Source organism: Pollachius pollachius (genome assembly GCF_949987615.1).
Source record: "Pollachius pollachius genome assembly, chromosome: 3".
NCBI lineage: Eukaryota > Metazoa > Chordata > Actinopteri > Gadiformes > Gadidae > Pollachius > Pollachius pollachius.
Window position 1 is genome coordinate 27,307,215 of NC_136936.1, and position 18,281 is coordinate 27,325,495.

Sequence of the window (18,281 nt, forward strand, 5' to 3'; positions counted from 1 at the left end):
TATTCTAAATTATACTAAATACATTTTTACTTCACAACAGATCCACCTGGTCCTCCATCTAACCCCAGAATCGCAGACACAACAAGAACCACGGCCACATTCAGCTGGGGTCGCCCTCATTATGACGGAGGTCTGAATGTGGATGGATACATAGTTGAGTACAAAAAGGAGGGACACGATGACTGGGAAAAAGCAACACAGACGCTTCTTAGAATCACAGAATATGTTATCGGCAACCTCGAAAAGGGAGGAAAGTACTACTTCAGAGTCAGAGCTGAGAACACAGAGGGAGTCGGAGAACCTGCAGAAATTGAGAAGGCGATAGATCTTATAGATCAGGAATCCCTACCAGACTTTGAGCTTGATGCTGAGCTGAGAAGAACCCTGGTGGTCAGGTGTCGGGCCTCCATACGCTTGTTTGTTCCAATCAAGGGACGTCCCATACCAGATGTGACCTGGAGTAAGGATGACACCAACCTGAAGATGCGAGCTCACATTGACACAACAGAGTCCTTTACACTGCTGGTCATTCCTGACTGCACCAGATATGATGCTGGCAAATATAACCTCTGCCTGGAAAATGTTGCTGGAAAGAAGACTGGCTTTATAAACGTCAAGGTTCTGGACACACCTGGACCCCCAATCAACCTCCAACCCAGAGAGATCACCAAGGGTAGCATCACCTTACAATGGGAATTCCCAATCATCGATGGTGGATCTAAGATTCACAACTACATCATTGAGAAGAGAGAGGCTACCAAGAAAGCCTACACAGTTCTGAGCACTAAATGGCAGAAATGTTCCTTCAAGATCCCTGATTTGGAAGAGGGTGCTTACTACTACTTCCGTGTGTCTGCTGAAAACGACCTTGGAGTGGGAGAGCCTGCTGAAACCCCCGACCCCATCCGGGTGTCCGAGGCCCCCTCGGCTCCTGAGGATCTATATGTCACTGATGTTTCTTCAGACAGTGCTAGCCTGGCCTGGGCCAAACCCCTGCATGACGGTGGGACCTTGATCACAGGATACGTAATTGAAGCCCAGAAGAAGGACACAGACCAATGGGTCCACGTGGCTGCCATCAAGGCCCTGGACTACGTCGTCACAGATCTGACTGAGGGCGCAGAATATATCTTCCGCATTATGGCGGTTAATGCATCAGGCAGAAGCGATCCTCGTGAAAGCAGGCCAGCCATTATTAAAGAACAGACAAGTGCACCATCTTTTGACATGCGTGGCGTCTACCAGAAGATTGTGATTGCTAAGGCTGGGGACAGAGTCAAGGTGGAGATCCCAGTGCTTGGCAAACCTAGACCTGTGGTTTCTTGGAAGAAGGAAGACACATCCTTGAAGGAGACACAGAGGATCAACACAGAAACCACAACTACCTCCACTATACTCAATATTAGTGAAATCAAGAGGACAGATGGAGGCCAGTATTCCATCACAGGAAAGAACCTTTTGGACACTGTCACTGAAACCATCACAGTCCTTGTTCATGACATTCCTGGGCCTCCCACTGGACCCATCAAGATAGAAGAGGTATCATGTGATTATGTTCTGCTGTCCTGGGAGGGACCAGAGAACGATGGAGGGGTTCCCATCAACAACTACATTGTTGAGATGAGGGAGACTATCGGCACTTCCTGGATGGAGCTGGCCGCTACAGTTATTCGGACCACATTCAAAGCAGCCCGCCTGACAACAGGAGTACAGTATCAGTTCCGTGTCAAGGCCCAGAACAGATATGGTATTGGACCTTCCATTGTTTCTGAGTCGGTTGTTGCGGCGTATCCATTTGATGTTCCGGGCCAACCTGGTACACCGTCTGTAACATCTTTCAACAAGGACTCTATGACTCTGAGCTGGAATGAGCCTTCCTCAGATGGAGGCAGCCCGATCCTTGGCTACAACTTAGAGCGGAAGGAGAAGAACAGCATTCTGTGGCAGAAGATCAGCAAGGCATTGGTTGTTGGAAATATCTTCAAATCTACAGGCCTTGTCGATGGTATTGCATATGAATACCGTGTCATTGCTGAAAACATGGCTGGCTTCAGCAAAGCTAGCAAGCCCTCAGAGACAATGTATGCTCTGGATCCAGTAGACCCCCCAGGCAGACCTGTGGTTCTGAACATCACCAGGCATGAAGTGACTGTTTCATGGACAAAACCAGAGGGAGACGGAGGATTCTCCATCACTGGATACCAAGTAGAAAGAAGAGAGCTCCCCAATGGACGCTGGCTTAAAGCTAATTTCAACAACATCCTGGAGACTACTTACACGGTCAGTGGTCTGACTGAAGAGACCACTTACGAGTTCCGTGTGTGTGCCAGAAACTCTGCAGGAGCCGTGAGCACCCCATCTCAGCCGTCAGACGAGATCACATGCAGAGATGACATTGAGGAACCAAAGCTTGATGTTGACTCTTCCTACAGCAGCACAGTTGTGGTAATGGCAGGAGAGTTGTTCAAATTGGAGGCCAACGTGAGCGGTAGACCGATCCCCTTATTGGTATGGTCCAAAGATGGTAAAGAGCTTGAGGACACAGCTAAACTGGAAATCAAGTCCTCTGACTTCCACACAACTCTGGTAGGCAAGGACTCCTTGAGAAGGGATGGTGGAGTTTTTACTCTGACAGCAAGCAACCCAGGTGGCTTTGCCAAGTTTACATTCAATGTTAAGGTGCTTGACCGACCCGGACCGCCAGACTGTCTCACAGTGTCTGACATCGCTGCTGAAAAGTGTGTTCTCAACTGGCTTCATCCCCCTCACGATGGAGGTGCTAAGATTGAGTACTTTATCATTCAGAAGCGCGAGACTAGTAGGCTTGCCTGGACCAATGTGGCTACAGACCTTGAAGCCAATAGATTCAAGATTACAAAGCTTCTGAAGGGCAATGAGTATGTATTCAGGGTCATGGCCGTAAACAAGCATGGCATTGGTGAGCCTGCAGAAACCCAAGCTGTTATTTGTGTCAACCCCTACGTTGCTGCTGACCAACCCCAACAGCCCGAAGTGACTACCATCACCAAGGACTCCATGGTGGTCTGCTGGGAGCGCCCCGAACATGATGGAGGTAGCAGCATCAACACCTACATTGTGGAGAGGAGAGATAAGACTGGCTTACGCTGGGTGAAATGCAACAAGAGGACAGTATCAGACCTCAGATTCAAGGTTTCGGGCCTTACACCAGGACATGAATATGAATTCAGAATTCTAGCTGAAAACAATGCTGGTTTGAGCCAACCTAGTCAATCAAGTCCATTTTACAAAGCCATCGACACCATTTTCCAGCCAGGACCTCCTGGCAACCCCAGAGTGTTGGACACCACCAAGTCCTCTGTCACTGTTGCCTGGAACAAGCCTGTGTATGATGGTGGTTCAGAAATCACTGGCTACATTGTGGAGACTTGCCTCCCTGAGGAAGATGAATGGACTATCCACACTCCAAAGAAAGGCTGGACTGCCACCTCTTTTACGATCACCAGCCTAAAGGAAAACCAGGAATATAAAATCAACATTTGTGCCACTAACAGTGAAGGTGTAGGAGAACCCGCAACTGTGCCTGGCACTGCCAAATCTGAGGACAGGCTGCTTCCTCCAGATATTGAGCTTGGAGCAGAGCTCCGTAAGGTGGTCTGCATCAGGGCCTGCAGCACCCTCAGGTTGTTTGTCCCCATCAAGGGAAGACCAGCGCCTGAAGTTAAATGGTCCAGAGAGCATGGGGAATCCCTGGATAAGGCCATCATTGAAATTACTTCTTCCTTCACCACTCTCCAAGTGGAGACAGTGGACAGGTTTGATGGAGGTAAATATATGGTTACTGTTGAGAACGCCTCAGGAAGCAGGACCGCCTATGTGAACGTCAGAGTGTTGGATACTCCTGGAGCACCTCAGAATCTAGTGTTTAAAGAGGTCACCAGAGATTCGGTCTCCCTTGTGTGGGATGCTCCCCTTATTGATGGTGGCTCCAGAATTCGCAACTACATTGTTGAGAAGAGAGAGTCAAACAGAAAGGCCTACTCAACAGTCTGTGCAAGCTGTCACAAATCCAGCTGGAAAGTTGGAGATCTGGAGGAGGGAAAGCTTTACTTCTTTAGAATTTTGGCTGAAAATGAGTATGGTGTCGGTCTGCCAGTAGAGACTATGGAACCAGTTAAAGCATCAGAGAAGCCTCTGCCACCAGGAAAGGTATCCCTCCTGGATGTCACAGGCACAAGCGTCACTCTTTCATGGGAGAAACCTGAGCATGATGGAGGCAGCAGGATAACAGGTTACATTGTTGAGATGCAGGGTAAAGGCAGTGACAAATGGACCCAAGTTATGGTCTCCAAGTCCAATCAGACAGTTGTATCTGGCTTGACTCAAGGAGAGGAGTACATGTTCCGTATCTCCTCAACCAACGAGAAGGGAATGAGTGACCCTCGTGCCCTCAGTATGCCGGTTCTGGCTAAAGATCTTGTCATTTCCCCAACCTTCAAGCTGATTTTCACCACATTCAGTGTAATGGCAGGAGATGATCTGAAGTTAGATCTACCATATGCTGCTTGTCCAAAGGCTGCGGTTACTTGGCTAAAGGATGGCGTTGCTCTTAAGGAAACAACTAGAGTCAACGCTGAAGCTTCTGAGAAGAATCTTCACATGATCATCAGGGAGGCCTGCAGAGAAGATGTAGGAACATACACGATTAAATTGAGCAACACCGCAGGAGATGCTACTACAGACATAAGTGTTGTTGTTCTTGATAAGCCTGGTCCACCCACTGGCCCTATAAAACTGGATGAGATCACTGCTGACAGTCTGGTCTTGTCCTGGAACCCACCAGAATATGACGGAGGCTGCTCCATTAACAACTACGTTGTCGAAAAGAGAGACACATCAACCACTAACTGGCAGATTGTGTCTGCTACAGTTGCACGAACCATTATTAAAGCAGCTCGTCTTAAGACCGGATCTGAGTACCAGTTTAGGATCGCCGCCGAGAATCGATATGGCAAGTCTTCAGTTCTGCTTTCAGAGACCATCGTTGCTCAATATCCATTTGAGGTTCCCAGTCAGCCACGGTCTGCGGAAGTCCAGTCGGCCACCAAGGAAAATATGGTGATTGTATGGGAGAAACCTAGCAATGATGGTGGAAGCAAGATTTTGGGCTACCATGTGGAGCTCAAGGAGAGGAATAGCATACTCTGGGCAAAACAGAACAAACAGATTATCCCAGAGACCAGGTTCAAGGCTGCTGGCCTTGAGGAGGGAATCGAATATGAGTTTAGAGTTTATGCTGAGAATATTGTTGGCCTTAGCAAGGCAAGCAAAGTGACTGAGATGCAAGTCGCCAGAGACCCATGTGACAGCCCAGGCAAGCCAGAAGCTGTTATTGTCACCAGAAACCAGGTGACTCTGAAATGGACCAAGCCTGAGTATGATGGCGGTAGCAAGGTCACCGGGTATGTGGTGGAGAAGAAGGAGGGTGCAGATGGCCGATGGATGAAGGCCAGCTTCGCCAACGTCATGGAGACTCAGTTTGTTATCACAGGCCTGGTTGAGGACCAGCTCTATGAGTTTCGGGTTATTGCCAGGAATGCAGCTGGTGTCCATAGCAAGCCTTCTGACAGCACTGGAAGTATAACTGCGAAGGATGAGGTGGATCCCCCACAGATTGACCTGGATTCCAAGTACTCCCAGAATGTAATGGTAAATGCTGGAGAGACATTCAGACTCGAGGCCGGATTCTCTGGTAAACCTGTTCCCTCTGTCCACTGGATGAAAGGCAAACAAGAGATAGCTGAAGCTGCCCGCTTAGAGATTAAGAACACTGACTTTACAGCCTGTTTGATTGTCAAGGAGGCAATCCGTGTTGATGGTGGCCAATACACATTGCTGGTGAAGAATGTTGGAGGAGAGAAATCTGTGAACATAAATGTTAAGGTTCTAGATAGACCAGGCCCTCCAGCAGGCCCTATTTCCATCTATGGAGTCAGCAGTGAGAAGTGCTCCATTGCCTGGAAGTCCCCCATGCAGGATGGTGGCAGTGATGTTTCCTATTACATTGTTGAGCGGAGAGAGACAAGCAGATTGGTCTGGACTGTTGTTGACCCTAAAGTTCAGACCCTGAACCTCAAGATCACCAAGCTTCTTCCTGGTAATGAATACATATTCAGAGTGATTCCAGTCAATAAATACGGAATCGGCGAGCCTCTGGAATCTGAGACAATGATTGCCAGAAACCCATTTGTCACCCCAGACCCACCAACAGAGGTGGAAGTGTCTACCATAACCAAAGACTCCATGGTGGTGACCTGGGAGAGGCCAACTAATGATGGAGGCAATGCCATCCAAGGATACATAGTTGAGAAACGTGACAAGGAAGGTGTGAGATGGACAAGATGTAACAAGCGCACCGTCTGCGAGCTTCGCTTCAGAGTCACAGGCCTTCTGGAAAACCGCAGCTATGAGTTCCGAGTTTCAACTGAGAACGCTGCAGGCATCGGCACACCTAGTCCTGCAACAGTCTACTACAAAGCTTTAGATCCCATCTTTAAACCAGGCCCACCAAACAACCCCAAGGTGGTGGACTCATCCAGAACAACCGTCTCTCTGACATGGGGAAAACCCATCTATGATGGCGGTTGTGAGATTCAAGCCTACATTGTTGAGGCCTGTAATGGCACTGATGAGTGGTTTATGTGCACTCCTCCCACCGGAATAATCAACACCAAGTTCACAGTCACCAAGCTGCTTGAGAAACACGAGTACCAGTTCAGAGTGTGCGCCATCAACAAAGTTGGTATCGGAGAGCATGCCAATGCCCCTGGAAAAATACTCCTGGAGCAGAAACTGGAGGCTCCAGACCTCGACCTGGACACTGACATGAGAAAGATGATCAACATCAGGTCCGCCAGCACACTCCGGCTCTTTGTTCCTGTGAGGGGACGTCCTGCTCCCGAGGTGAAATGGGGCAAAGCAGAGGGGGAGATCAAGGAGACTGCCCAGATTGACAACACAGGCAGCTATGCTTCTCTTGTTATTGAGAATGTTGACCGATTTGACACTGGCAAGTACACACTCACGGCAGAGAATCCTAGTGGAGTAAAGTCTGTCTTCATTAGTGTAAGAGTCTTGGACTCACCAAGCCCTCCAAATAATTTCACAATTAAAGAAATCACCAAAAATTCTGTCACATTGACTTGGGAGCCGCCACTCTTGGATGGTGGCTCTAAAATTAAACACTACATTGTGGAGAAGCGGGAGAGTACCAGAAAAGTCTATTCGCCCATCACCACATGCAACAGGATGTCTTGGAAGATTGAACCTCTTCCAGAGGGTGGAATTTTCTTCTTCAGGGTCCTGGCTGAGAATGAATATGGTATTGGCCTCCCTGCTAAAACCACAGAACCAGTGAAGATTTCAGAGAAGCCCCAGCCCCCAGGTAAAGTCAGTGTTGTTGATGTAACTCGAAAGAGCGTGACACTTTCCTGGGAAAAACCTGAACATGATGGAGGCAGCAGGATCAGCTACTACAATGTGGAGTTGGCACCAAAGGATAGTGATGCATGGACTGTGTGTGCGAGTGTGAAGGCCCTTGAAACCATGGTTACCAACCTGCAAAAGGGTGAAGAGTATCAATTCAGAGTTACTGCTGTTAACGAAAAGGGAAAAAGTGATTCAAGACAACTGGGTCAAACAGTCGTAGCCAAAGACCTTGTGATTGAGCCTTCTATGAGGCCCGTGTTGAGTTCCTACAGTGTCCAGGTAGGCTATGATTTGAAGGTGGAGGTGCCAATGTCCGGCCATCCCAAGCCAACTATCACTTGGACTAAGGATGGAGTTGGCCTGAAACAGACCACAAGAGTAAATGTCACCGACTCTGCTCATCACACCACCCTAACCATCAAGGACGCCACAAAAGAGGATGGAGGCATGTACAGCATTAACATTGCCAATGCATTGGGATCAAAGGATGCCACCATTGAGGTGATAACACTGGACAAGCCGGGTCCACCCACAGGCCCTGTCAAGTTAGAGGACATCAGTGCTGAGAGCATCACTCTCAGCTGGGAGCCACCAACATATACTGGTGGCTGCCAGATCTCCAACTATGTTGTTGAGAAAAAGGATACAACCACTGTCAACTGGTTGGTGGTGTCTGCCACTGTTGCCAGAACAACACTCAAAGTGTCAAATCTGAAGACGGGTGCTGAGTACCAATTCCGAATCTATGCTGAGAACAGGTATGGAAAGAGTTATGCCATCGACTCAGAGCCAGTTCTGGCCCAATATCCTTTCCAGGAGCCTGGTCCACCAGGAACACCATTCGTGTCGTCATACACTAGGGATTATATGGTTGTTGAGTGGCATAAACCTCCATCCGATGGAGGCAGTGCTATCCTGGGCTACCACATGGAGCGAAAAGAAAAGAACAGTATCCTCTGGACTAAAGTCAACAAATCTCTCATCCAGGACTGCAGGTACAAATCCACACCCTTGGAGGAGGGAATTGAGTATGAGTACCGGATCTATGCTGAAAATATTGTTGGAATTGGAAAATGCAGCAAAGTTTCAGAAGTGTGTGTTGCCCGTGATCCATGTGATCCTCCTGGCCGCCCAGAAGCTATTATTGTCACCAGACATTCAGTGAAGCTGAGGTGGAGCTCTCCCCAGTATGACGGTGGATGCCTTGTTACTGGGTATGTTGTGGAGAAACGCAACCTGCCTGAGGGACGCTGGATGAAGGCTAGTTTTGCAAACATAATTGACCATGAATTCACAGTCCTTGGTCTGACTGAGGACTGTAAATATGACTTCAGAATCATTGCAAGGAATGCAGCTGGAGCTGTGAGCAAGCCCTCTGAGTGTACAGGCTCCATCACCGCCATGGACGAGGTGGAGACACCTAAATATGAAACCGATGCCATGTTCAATCAGACTATTGTTGTCAATGCTGGGGAATGCTTCAGTTTGGAGGCCAGTGTAGAAGGAAAACCTATCCCCACTGCCCAGTGGTTCAAGGGAAACGTTGAGATGGAGAACTCAGCGAGAGCTGAGATCAAGAACACTGACTTTAAGGCTGTGCTTCTTGTGAAGGAGGCCATTAGAGTGGATGGTGGTCAGTACACTCTGGTCCTGTCCAATGTAGCTGGAACCAAGACTGTTCCATTCAGTGTGAAAGTTCTGGACCGGCCCGGCCCATCTGAGGGACCGCTCAGAGTTGGGAACGTCACAGAGGAGAAGTGCTCTCTGTCTTGGCTACCACCCAGGCATGATGGCGGAGCCAGCATCTCCCACTACATTATTCAGAAGAGGGAGACAAGTCGCCTGGCATGGACAGTTGTCTCCGGCGACTGTGGAGCTACGATGTTCAAAGTCACCAAACTTCTCAAGGGCAATGAGTACATCTTCAGAGTCATGGCTGTCAACAAATATGGTGTCGGTGAACCCCTAGAGTCTACACCCGTCATCATGAGGAATCCATTTGTTCCTCCTGGTGCACCTCAAGAGCTGGAGATCACCAATGTCACCAGAGACTCCATGACCGTCTGTTGGAGCCGCCCTGAGGCCACTGGAGGAAGTGACATTGCCGGCTATATTGTGGAAAAGAGAGACAGAGCCGGAGTGAGGTGGACTAAGTGTAACAAACGCAGAGTAACAGATTTGCGTTTCAGAGTGACTGGCCTAACAGAAGACCATGAGTATGAGTTCAGGTTGTCTGCTGAGAATGCTGCCGGAGTGGGTCAACCTAGCCCAGCTACCGACTACTTAAAGGCCTGTGATCCTACATTTGAACCAGGCTGCCCTACTAATGTCCAGGTTCTTGACACCACCAAGAACACTGTTAGTTTGGCCTGGCACAGGCCCATATATGATGGTGGCTGTGATATCCAAGGCTATGCTGTAGAAATAAGCAAGGCTGATGAGGAGGAATGGACCATCTGCACCCCTCCTTCTGGAGTCATTGCTACCAAGTTCACTATTATAAAACTCATTGAGCATCAGGAATACAAGGTACGCATTTGTGCTATTAACAAGCTTGGGGTGGGTGAACCTGTGGAGCTCCAAGGAGTTGTAAAACCCATGGATAAGATGAATCCTCCAGAGATGATTCTGGATTCAGAGCTCAGAAAGGGGGTTGTTGTCCGTGCAGGGGGCTCCATGAGAATCCATGTCCCATTCAAGGGACGTCCTATTCCAGACATCAGCTGGGCTAAGGAGGAAGGAGACCTTCCAGTTAAGGTGCAGATTGAGAATGGTGCTGACTACACACAGCTCTCAGTAGATATCTGTGACAGGAATGATGCCGGAAAGTATATTCTCAACCTAGAGAATAGTGCAGGTACCAAGTCAGCCTTTGTCTCTGTCAAAGTACTGGATACTCCTGGTTCTCCTCTGAACCTCATGGTTAAAGACATCAAGAGGGACTGTGTCACTCTAATGTGGGAACCACCTCTTATTGATGGTGGTTCCAGAATCAAGAACTATTTGGTCGACAAGCGTGAATCAACTAGAAAGGCCTATTCTAATGTTGACAACAAATGTACAAAGACAAGCTACCGCATCACCGGCCTCAGTGAAGGTGCTATTTACTACTTTAGAGTCATGGCTGAGAATGAGTTTGGGGTAGGCGTGCCCATCGAAACGCAAGACTCAGTAAAAACTTCTGAACCCCCACTGTCTGTGGGTAAGATCACTCTGACTGAAGTGGCAAAGACCAGTGCCTCTCTCTCCTGGGAGAAACCTGACCACGATGGAGGCAGCAGAATCATTGGATATTACATTGAGATGCAGCCCCAGGGCTCAGAAGAGTGGGTAGTGGCCACGACAACAAAGACTTGTGATGGCACAGTCGCAGGCCTCAGCACTGGGAAGGAGTACCTCTTGAGAGTTTCAGCCTTCAATGAGAAGGGCAAGAGTGATCCGCGCGCTCTAGCTGCACCAGTTACAGCTAACGACTTGACTATTCAGCCCAGCTTCAGGATGGCCTTTAACACATTCAGTGTTCAGACTGGAGAGGATCTGAAAATTGAAATTCCAGTGCATGGACGGCCTGTTCCTAAAGTTGAATGGAAGAAGGATGGACAGGCCATTAAGGAGACAACAAGACTGAATGTGTTTAGTACAACATCATCTACTACTCTGCATATAAAGGATGCCAACAAGGAGGACTGTGGTAAATACACTCTGACAGCTACCAGTGCTGCTGGAACAGTGACAGAGGATATTACAGTTGTGATTCTGGATAAGCCTGGCCCACCAACAGGACCGTTGAAGATCGAAGAGGTCAGCTCAAACTATGTCAATCTTTCCTGGGAGCGCCCACAATACACTGGAGGCTGCCAGATCAACAACTACATTGTGGAGAAGAGAGACACCACCACTACAACCTGGCAGATTGTGTCCGCTACTATCGCTAGAAGCACAATAAAAGTCAGCAACCTCAGGACTGGAATTGAATACCAGTTCAGAGTGTCTGCTGAGAACAGATATGGAAAGAGTTCCTCCATCCTGTCAGCTGCTGTTGTTGCTCAGTATCCATTCAGCGAACCAGCTGCTCCAGGTGCACCTTTTATCTCTGCTGCAACCAAGGACAACATGGTGGTTGAATGGAAGCCTTCCTCAAACAACGGAGGAAGCCCTGTCATTGGCTATCACCTGGATAGGAAGGAAAAGAACAGCCTGCTATGGACCAGACTCAACAAGCTCCTCATCCCTGATGCCCGCTACAAGACCACAGAGCTGGAGGAAGGTATTGAGTATGAATTCAGAGTCTATGCTGAGAATATTGCTGGGCTCAGCCCCGCTAGCAAGGTCTCTCAGAGCAAAGTAGCCAGAGATCCCTGCGATCCACCGGGCCCCCCAGAGGCTATCGTTATCGCCAGGAACCATGTGACCCTCCAGTGGACCAGGCCCCAGTATGATGGAGGCAGTGCAATCACTGGCTACCTAGTGGAGAGAAAGAAGCAGCCAGACCCACGTTGGATGAAGGCTAGCTTTACCAACATCTTGGAAACTCAGTTCACATATCCCAACATGACTGAGGACTGTATCTATGAGTTCAGAGTCATTGCTAGGAATGCAGCCGGTATCTTGAGTGCTCCCTCTCAGAGCACAGGGGAAATTACTGCAAAGGATGAGATTGAAGCTCCGGATGCAATCATGGATCCCAAATTCAAGGATCTTACCATTGTTCATGCCGGGGAGACATTTGTTATCGATGCCGACTACACTGGCAAACCCCTTCCTGATATCACCTGGCTCAAGGATGGAAAGGAAATTGACAATATGACACTCAGAATGGAGGTCACGAGCACTCTCACTCGCAGTGTCCTGACTGTAAAGGAATGCATCCGAGTGGACGGTGGCCATTTTGTCCTCAAACTCAGCAACGTGGGAGGCATCAAAATGGTTCCGGTTAATGTGAAGGTTCTAGATAGGCCGGGTCCTCCTGATGGACCTCTTGAGGTTAAGGGAGTCACAGCTGAGAAGTGCTACCTCCACTGGAGCCACCCCACACACGATGGCGGAGCCAGCATCTCCCACTATGTCATTGAGAAGAGGGAAACCAGCCGCTTGTCCTGGACCATAGTGGAGCCCAAGATCCAGGCCGTTAGCTACAAGATCACTAAACTACTGCCTGGTAATGAGTACATCTTCAGAGTTACTGCTGTGAATAAATTTGGTGTTGGTGAGCCTTTGGAATCGGAGCCTGTGATTGCTCGTAATCCCTTCACTACTCCCAGCGCTCCGTCCACACCTGAGGAAGGTGCCATTACGAGGGACTCCATTGTGCTGACCTGGGAAAGGCCTGAAGATAATGGGGGAGCAGAGATTGATGGATATGTCTTGGAGAAACGTGACAAGGAGGGTATCAGATGGACCAAGTGCAACAAGAAAAGGTTGACTGACATGAGGTTCAGATGCGCAGGCCTCAATGAGGGACACTCCTATGAGTTTAGAGTCTCTGCTGAAAATGCTGCTGGTGTAGGCAAGCCTAGTGATCCCACTGATTATATCAAGGCCTGCGATGCCACCTACCCACCAGGTCCTCCCAACAACGCTAAGGTCACTGATCACTCAAGCAACACAGTCTCTCTGTCCTGGTCCAGGCCCATCTATGATGGCGGAGCACCTATCAAGGGATATGTTGTGGAGATGAAGGAGCTAGCAGATGATGAATGGATTGTGTGCACACCACCCACCGGAGTCCAACCCACTCACTACACAGTCAAGAGACTCAAGGAAAATGCAGAGTACAACTTCCGTGTATGTGCTTTGAACATCGAAGGAGTGGGAGAGCATTTGGACCTGCCTGGGTCTGTGGTTGCTGCTGAGAAACTTGAGGCTCCTGAGATTGAACTGGATGCTGACCTGAGGAAGATGGTGAACGTCAGAGCTAGCGCTACACTGCGTCTGTTTGTCCCCATCAAAGGAAAGCCTGAGCCTGAGGTGAAATGGTCTAAGGCTGACGGAACCCTAACGGAGCGTGCTCAGATTGAAGTCACCAGCTCCTACACAATGCTGCTTATTGACAATGTGGACCGATTTGATACTGGCAAATATGTGCTGACCCTGGAAAACCTCAGTGGCTCCAAATCGGCATTCGTTAATGTCAGAGTTCTGGACTCCCCAAGCACTCCTGTTAACCTGGAGGTGAAGGATGTCAAGAGAGACTCGGTCTCCCTCTCCTGGGAACCTCCTCTCATCGACGGTGGGGCCAAGATCTCCCACTACATTGTGGAGAAGAGAGAGCAGAAGAGAATGGCTTTCACCAGTGTAAGCAACAACTGTGTCAGGAACTCATACATTGTTTCTGACCTTCAAGTTGGAGGCCTGTACTATTTCCGTGTGCTTGCCGTCAATGAGCTAGGTGTGGGACTGCCTGCCTCCACAGAAGCTGTGAAGATCTCTGAAATACCACTGCCTCCGGGAAAGATCACAGTGGTTGATGTGACACGTCACACTGTCAGTATGTCCTGGGAGAAGCCTGACCATGATGGAGGTAGCAAGATCTCCCACTACATTGTGGAGATGCAGCCTAAGGGAGATGATAAATGGACGGTGTGTTGTGAGATAAAAGCACTGGAAGCTACTATCAATGGACTTACAACTGGAGAAGAATACTCCTTCAGGGTTACTGCTGTGAATGACAAAGGCAAAAGTGATGCCAAGCCACTTGCAAGCCCTGTTCTGGTGAAGGATATCACTATTGAGCCCATCATCAACCTGATGTTCAACACCTACAGTGTCAGGTCTGGAGATGATCTGAAGATTGATGTGCCATTCAAAGGCAGACCTGATCCAGAGGTCTCCTGGAAGAAGGATGGACACGCACTCAAGCAGACCACCAGGGTCAATGTTCTCACATCGAAGACTTTGTCTAAGATTGTGATCAAGGACACAACTAAGGAGGATGTCGGAAAGTATGAGATTGTCCTGACAAACACAATCGGTACCAAATCAGCGGAAATTTCTGTAATAATCCTTGACAAACCGGGTCCTCCTAGCAACATAAAGGTTGATGAGGTAAGTGCTGACTTTGTCTGTCTGTCCTGGGATGCCCCAAGCTATGACGGTGGCTGCCAGATCAACAACTATGTGGTGGAAAAGAGAGACACCACCACAACTACATGGCAGATTGTCTCTGCCACAGTGGCCAGAACATCGATCAAAGTCAGCCGTCTAAACCAGGGCACAGAGTACCAGTTCCGCATTGCTGCAGAAAATCGCTATGGCAAGAGCCATGCCATTGACTCTGCTCCCATTGTTGCTCAGTATCCTTTCGAGCCTCCTGGCCCACCTACCAATATCCATATTGCCCAAGCCTCCAGGTCTGGCATGCTGGTATTGTGGGGCAGGCCTGCCAGTGATGGTGGAAGCCCTGTGATTGGATATCACGTTGAATGTAAAGATCAGAGCAGCATTCTCTGGACGAAGGCCAACAGAGGCCTGCTTGCAGAGAACCAGTTTAAGATGTCAGGAATTGAAGAAGGTCTTCTGTATCAGTTCAGAGTCTATGCTGAGAATATTGCTGGCATTGGTCTCTGCACCAAAGCAAGTGAGCCTGTCGCTGCCAGGGACCCATGTGATCCCCCACGCAATCTCCAGGTTACCAACATAACCAGAACCTCGGTCTCTCTCATCTGGGAAAGACCTGACTACGATGGTGGAGCCAAGGTTGTTGGCTACATTGTGGAGCGAAGAGAGCTTCCTGATGGACGCTGGCTGAAGTGCAACTTTGCCAATCTGCTGGACACCTACTTCGATGTCACAGGTCTCACAGAAGATTTGCAGTATGACTTCCATGTCATCGCTAAGAATTCGGCTGAGCTGTTGAGCGCTCCCTCAGAGGGAACAGGGCCTATCACCGTCAAGGATGATGTAGATCCACCCGCTATTACCTTAAAGGAGAAGTTGCGACAGTTGGTTGTTGTCAAGGCAGGAGAGATAATCAAGATTGATGCTGACATCACAGGCCGTCCCCTCCCTGTTGTCTCCTGGTCCAAGGATGGAAAGGAGATTGAAGCGAAAGCTAGGTGTGAAATAACCTCCACCAACTTCAAAACCACCCTCATAGTGAGAGACATTATCAGGAAAGACTCAGGACAGTACGTTCTGACCCTGCAGAATGTTGCAGGGACCAGGGCTGTGGCTATCAACTGTAAGGTCCTCGACAGACCCGGGCCTTCTTCTGGACCACTGGTGGTGTCCGGCTTGACTGCAGAAAAATGCAACCTGGTGTGGGGGCCTCCACAAGAGAACGGAGGTGCTGAGATCATACATTATATCGTGGAGAAACGGGAAACTAGCCGCCTTGCTTGGACTCTGGTCCACGGAGACATGAAGGCCACTACGTGCAAAGTTACGAAGCTGCTCAAAGGAAATGAGTACATCTTCAGAGTCAGAGGTGTCAACAAGTATGGAGATGGTGAGGCCCTGGAGAGTGAGCCTACCAAGGCTATGGATCCCTTCACCATCCCGTCTGCTCCAACTAACGTTCAGGTCACCGCCGTCACCAGCGAAGCCATGACTATCTGCTGGGAGAGGCCGGCCTCTGATGGTGGCAACAGCATCTCTGGCTACGTCATTGAAAAACGGGAGAAGACTGGTCTTCGTTGGTGCCGCGTAAACAAGAAGCCTGTCTATGACCTGAGAGTGAAGGCTTCCAAACTGCGAGATGGCTGTGAATATGAGTACAGAGTTTTTGCAGAGAATGCTGCTGGTCTCAGTGCTTCCAGCACCCCCTGCCCACTCACCAAGGCTGAAGATACACAGTTCCTGCCTTCACCCCCAGCTAAGCCCAAAATCATTGACTCTTCCAAGACCACTGTTACCCTGTCCTGGAACAAACCACTGTTTGACGGTGGAGCAGCTGTGACTGGCTACAGGGTAGAATACAGGAAAGCATTTGATGATGAATGGATTATTGGCGTTCAGAGCACTAAAAACACAGAGTTCAGCGTGGTGGGGCTAACTGCTGGAACTGAATATGTGTTTGTTGTAAAGTCTATCAACAAGGTTGGAGTCAGTGAGCCTAGTCCTGAGTCAGACACACAGGTAGCCAAAGAGAGAGAGGAAGAGCCAGTCTTTGACATCAGCAATGAGATGAGAAAGACTCTGATTGTAAAGGACGGGAGCTCCTTTACAATGAAAGTGCCTTTCCGAGGCAGACCTGTCCCCAATGTGACGTGGACCAAGGCAGATGTGGACTTGAGGGTCCGTGCAGTCATCGACACTACAGACACTTATACCTCAATCACCCTGGAAAAGGCAACCCGCGAAGACTCTGGAAAGTACACCATCACCTTGTCTAACGTTGTAGGAACAACCACTCTGACACTTAATGTCAGAGTCCTTGACTCCCCTGGACCTGCTACTAACGTGGAGGTCAAGGACGTGACCAGGACCTCTGCTACGGTGACCTGGGATACTCCGGAGAATGAGGGAGGTGGACCAGTGAAGAACTACTTGGTAGATTTCCGAGAAGCCAGTAAAAAGGGCTGGACCAGGCTGACCGACACCTGCCACAGACTAACTTACAAGGTCTCAGACCTACAGGAGGGAATGGTGTATTACTTCAAAGTTACAGGGGAGAACGAGTACGGAACTGGTGTTTCTGTAGCAACCAAGGAGGGAATCAAGATTACAGGTACTACATTATAGCATTTACAAAGCAATGAATTCATTAAAAATTGTTGCTAGATAGCTAGAATTTTAAAGCTGTAGATCAAACCGGAGCTTGGTCTTTGCCAAAGCAATTTGTGTAATCAAAATAAATTATTTTTATTTCCAGAAAAACCGAGCCCTCCACCAAAGCTGGGTGTGACTGATGTGTCCAAGGAAAGCGTGTCTCTTATCTGGGCTAAACCAGAGCAGGACGGAGGCAGCAGGGTTACCAGCTACCTGGTGGAAGCTCTGGAGAAGGGCCAGGAGAAGTGGGTCAAATGTGGTGTGACCAAGTTCATCCACTTCACTGTGTCTGGTCTCAGAGAGAATGCGGAGTACTTCTTCAGAGTCAGAGCGGAGAACCATGCTGGCTTCAGTGATATCAAAGACATGATGACACCTGTGATGGTCAAAGACCAATTTGGTAGGTCTAAATTCAACGGTTTTCTTACGGTCTAGCCAGATCATAACGATTGTACACATTTACACATATTATTACTAATTTTGCTGATTTTCTCCCTAGAATCTCCTGAGCTCATTATGAATGACTTCCCACACAACACAGTGTACGTCCACGCTAGGTCTACCCTAAAGTGTGAGATACCACTTACCGGCAGACCACTTCCAAAGGTCAGCCTGTCCAAGAACAATGTAATCCTCAAGTCGACCATGAGGTTCAACTCTGAGGTCACTCCTGACAGCATCAAAATCACCCTGAGGGAGAGTATAGCCGGAGACTCTGGACGCTATGACATCACAGCCTCCAACTCCAGTGGAACTACAAAGACTTTCCTGAACATTGTAGTTCTGGACCGCCCCAGTGCTCCAATTGGACCAGTGGAGGTCTCAGATGTCACAGAGGACAGTGTGGGCCTTCAGTGGTCCCCCCCAGCCTATGATGGCGGCAGCCCTATTACCAACTATGTCATCCTGAAGAGAGAAACAACTGCTGCCAACTGGATAGAGGTCTCCTCTGCAGTGGCCCGCTGCACAATGAAGATCATGAAGCTAACCACTGGTCTGGAGTATCAATTCAGAATCAGAGCTGAGAACAGATATGGAATCAGCGAGCACCTGGACTCAACGCCCGTCTCTGTCACCCTTCCCTACAGTAAGCTGCTTTTTTTCTG

At 49.0% G+C, this 18,281-nt stretch overlaps 1 protein-coding gene across 1 annotated transcript in view; it reads left to right on the forward strand.

Annotated features, from left to right (window-relative positions):
* The window catches only part of ttn.2 (titin, tandem duplicate 2), a gene marked incomplete at its 5' end in the record, with an annotated part of 205,553 nt that overhangs the window by 153,943 nt on the left and 33,329 nt on the right, over positions 1-18,281 (forward strand). The window contains 3 exons of the mRNA XM_079733755.1: positions 41-17,134; positions 17,279-17,575; positions 17,675-18,262. Of these exons, the coding sequence (XP_079589881.1) occupies positions 41-17,134; positions 17,279-17,575; positions 17,675-18,262 (17,979 nt within the window). The remainder of the gene's footprint in view (positions 1-40; positions 17,135-17,278; positions 17,576-17,674; positions 18,263-18,281) is intronic.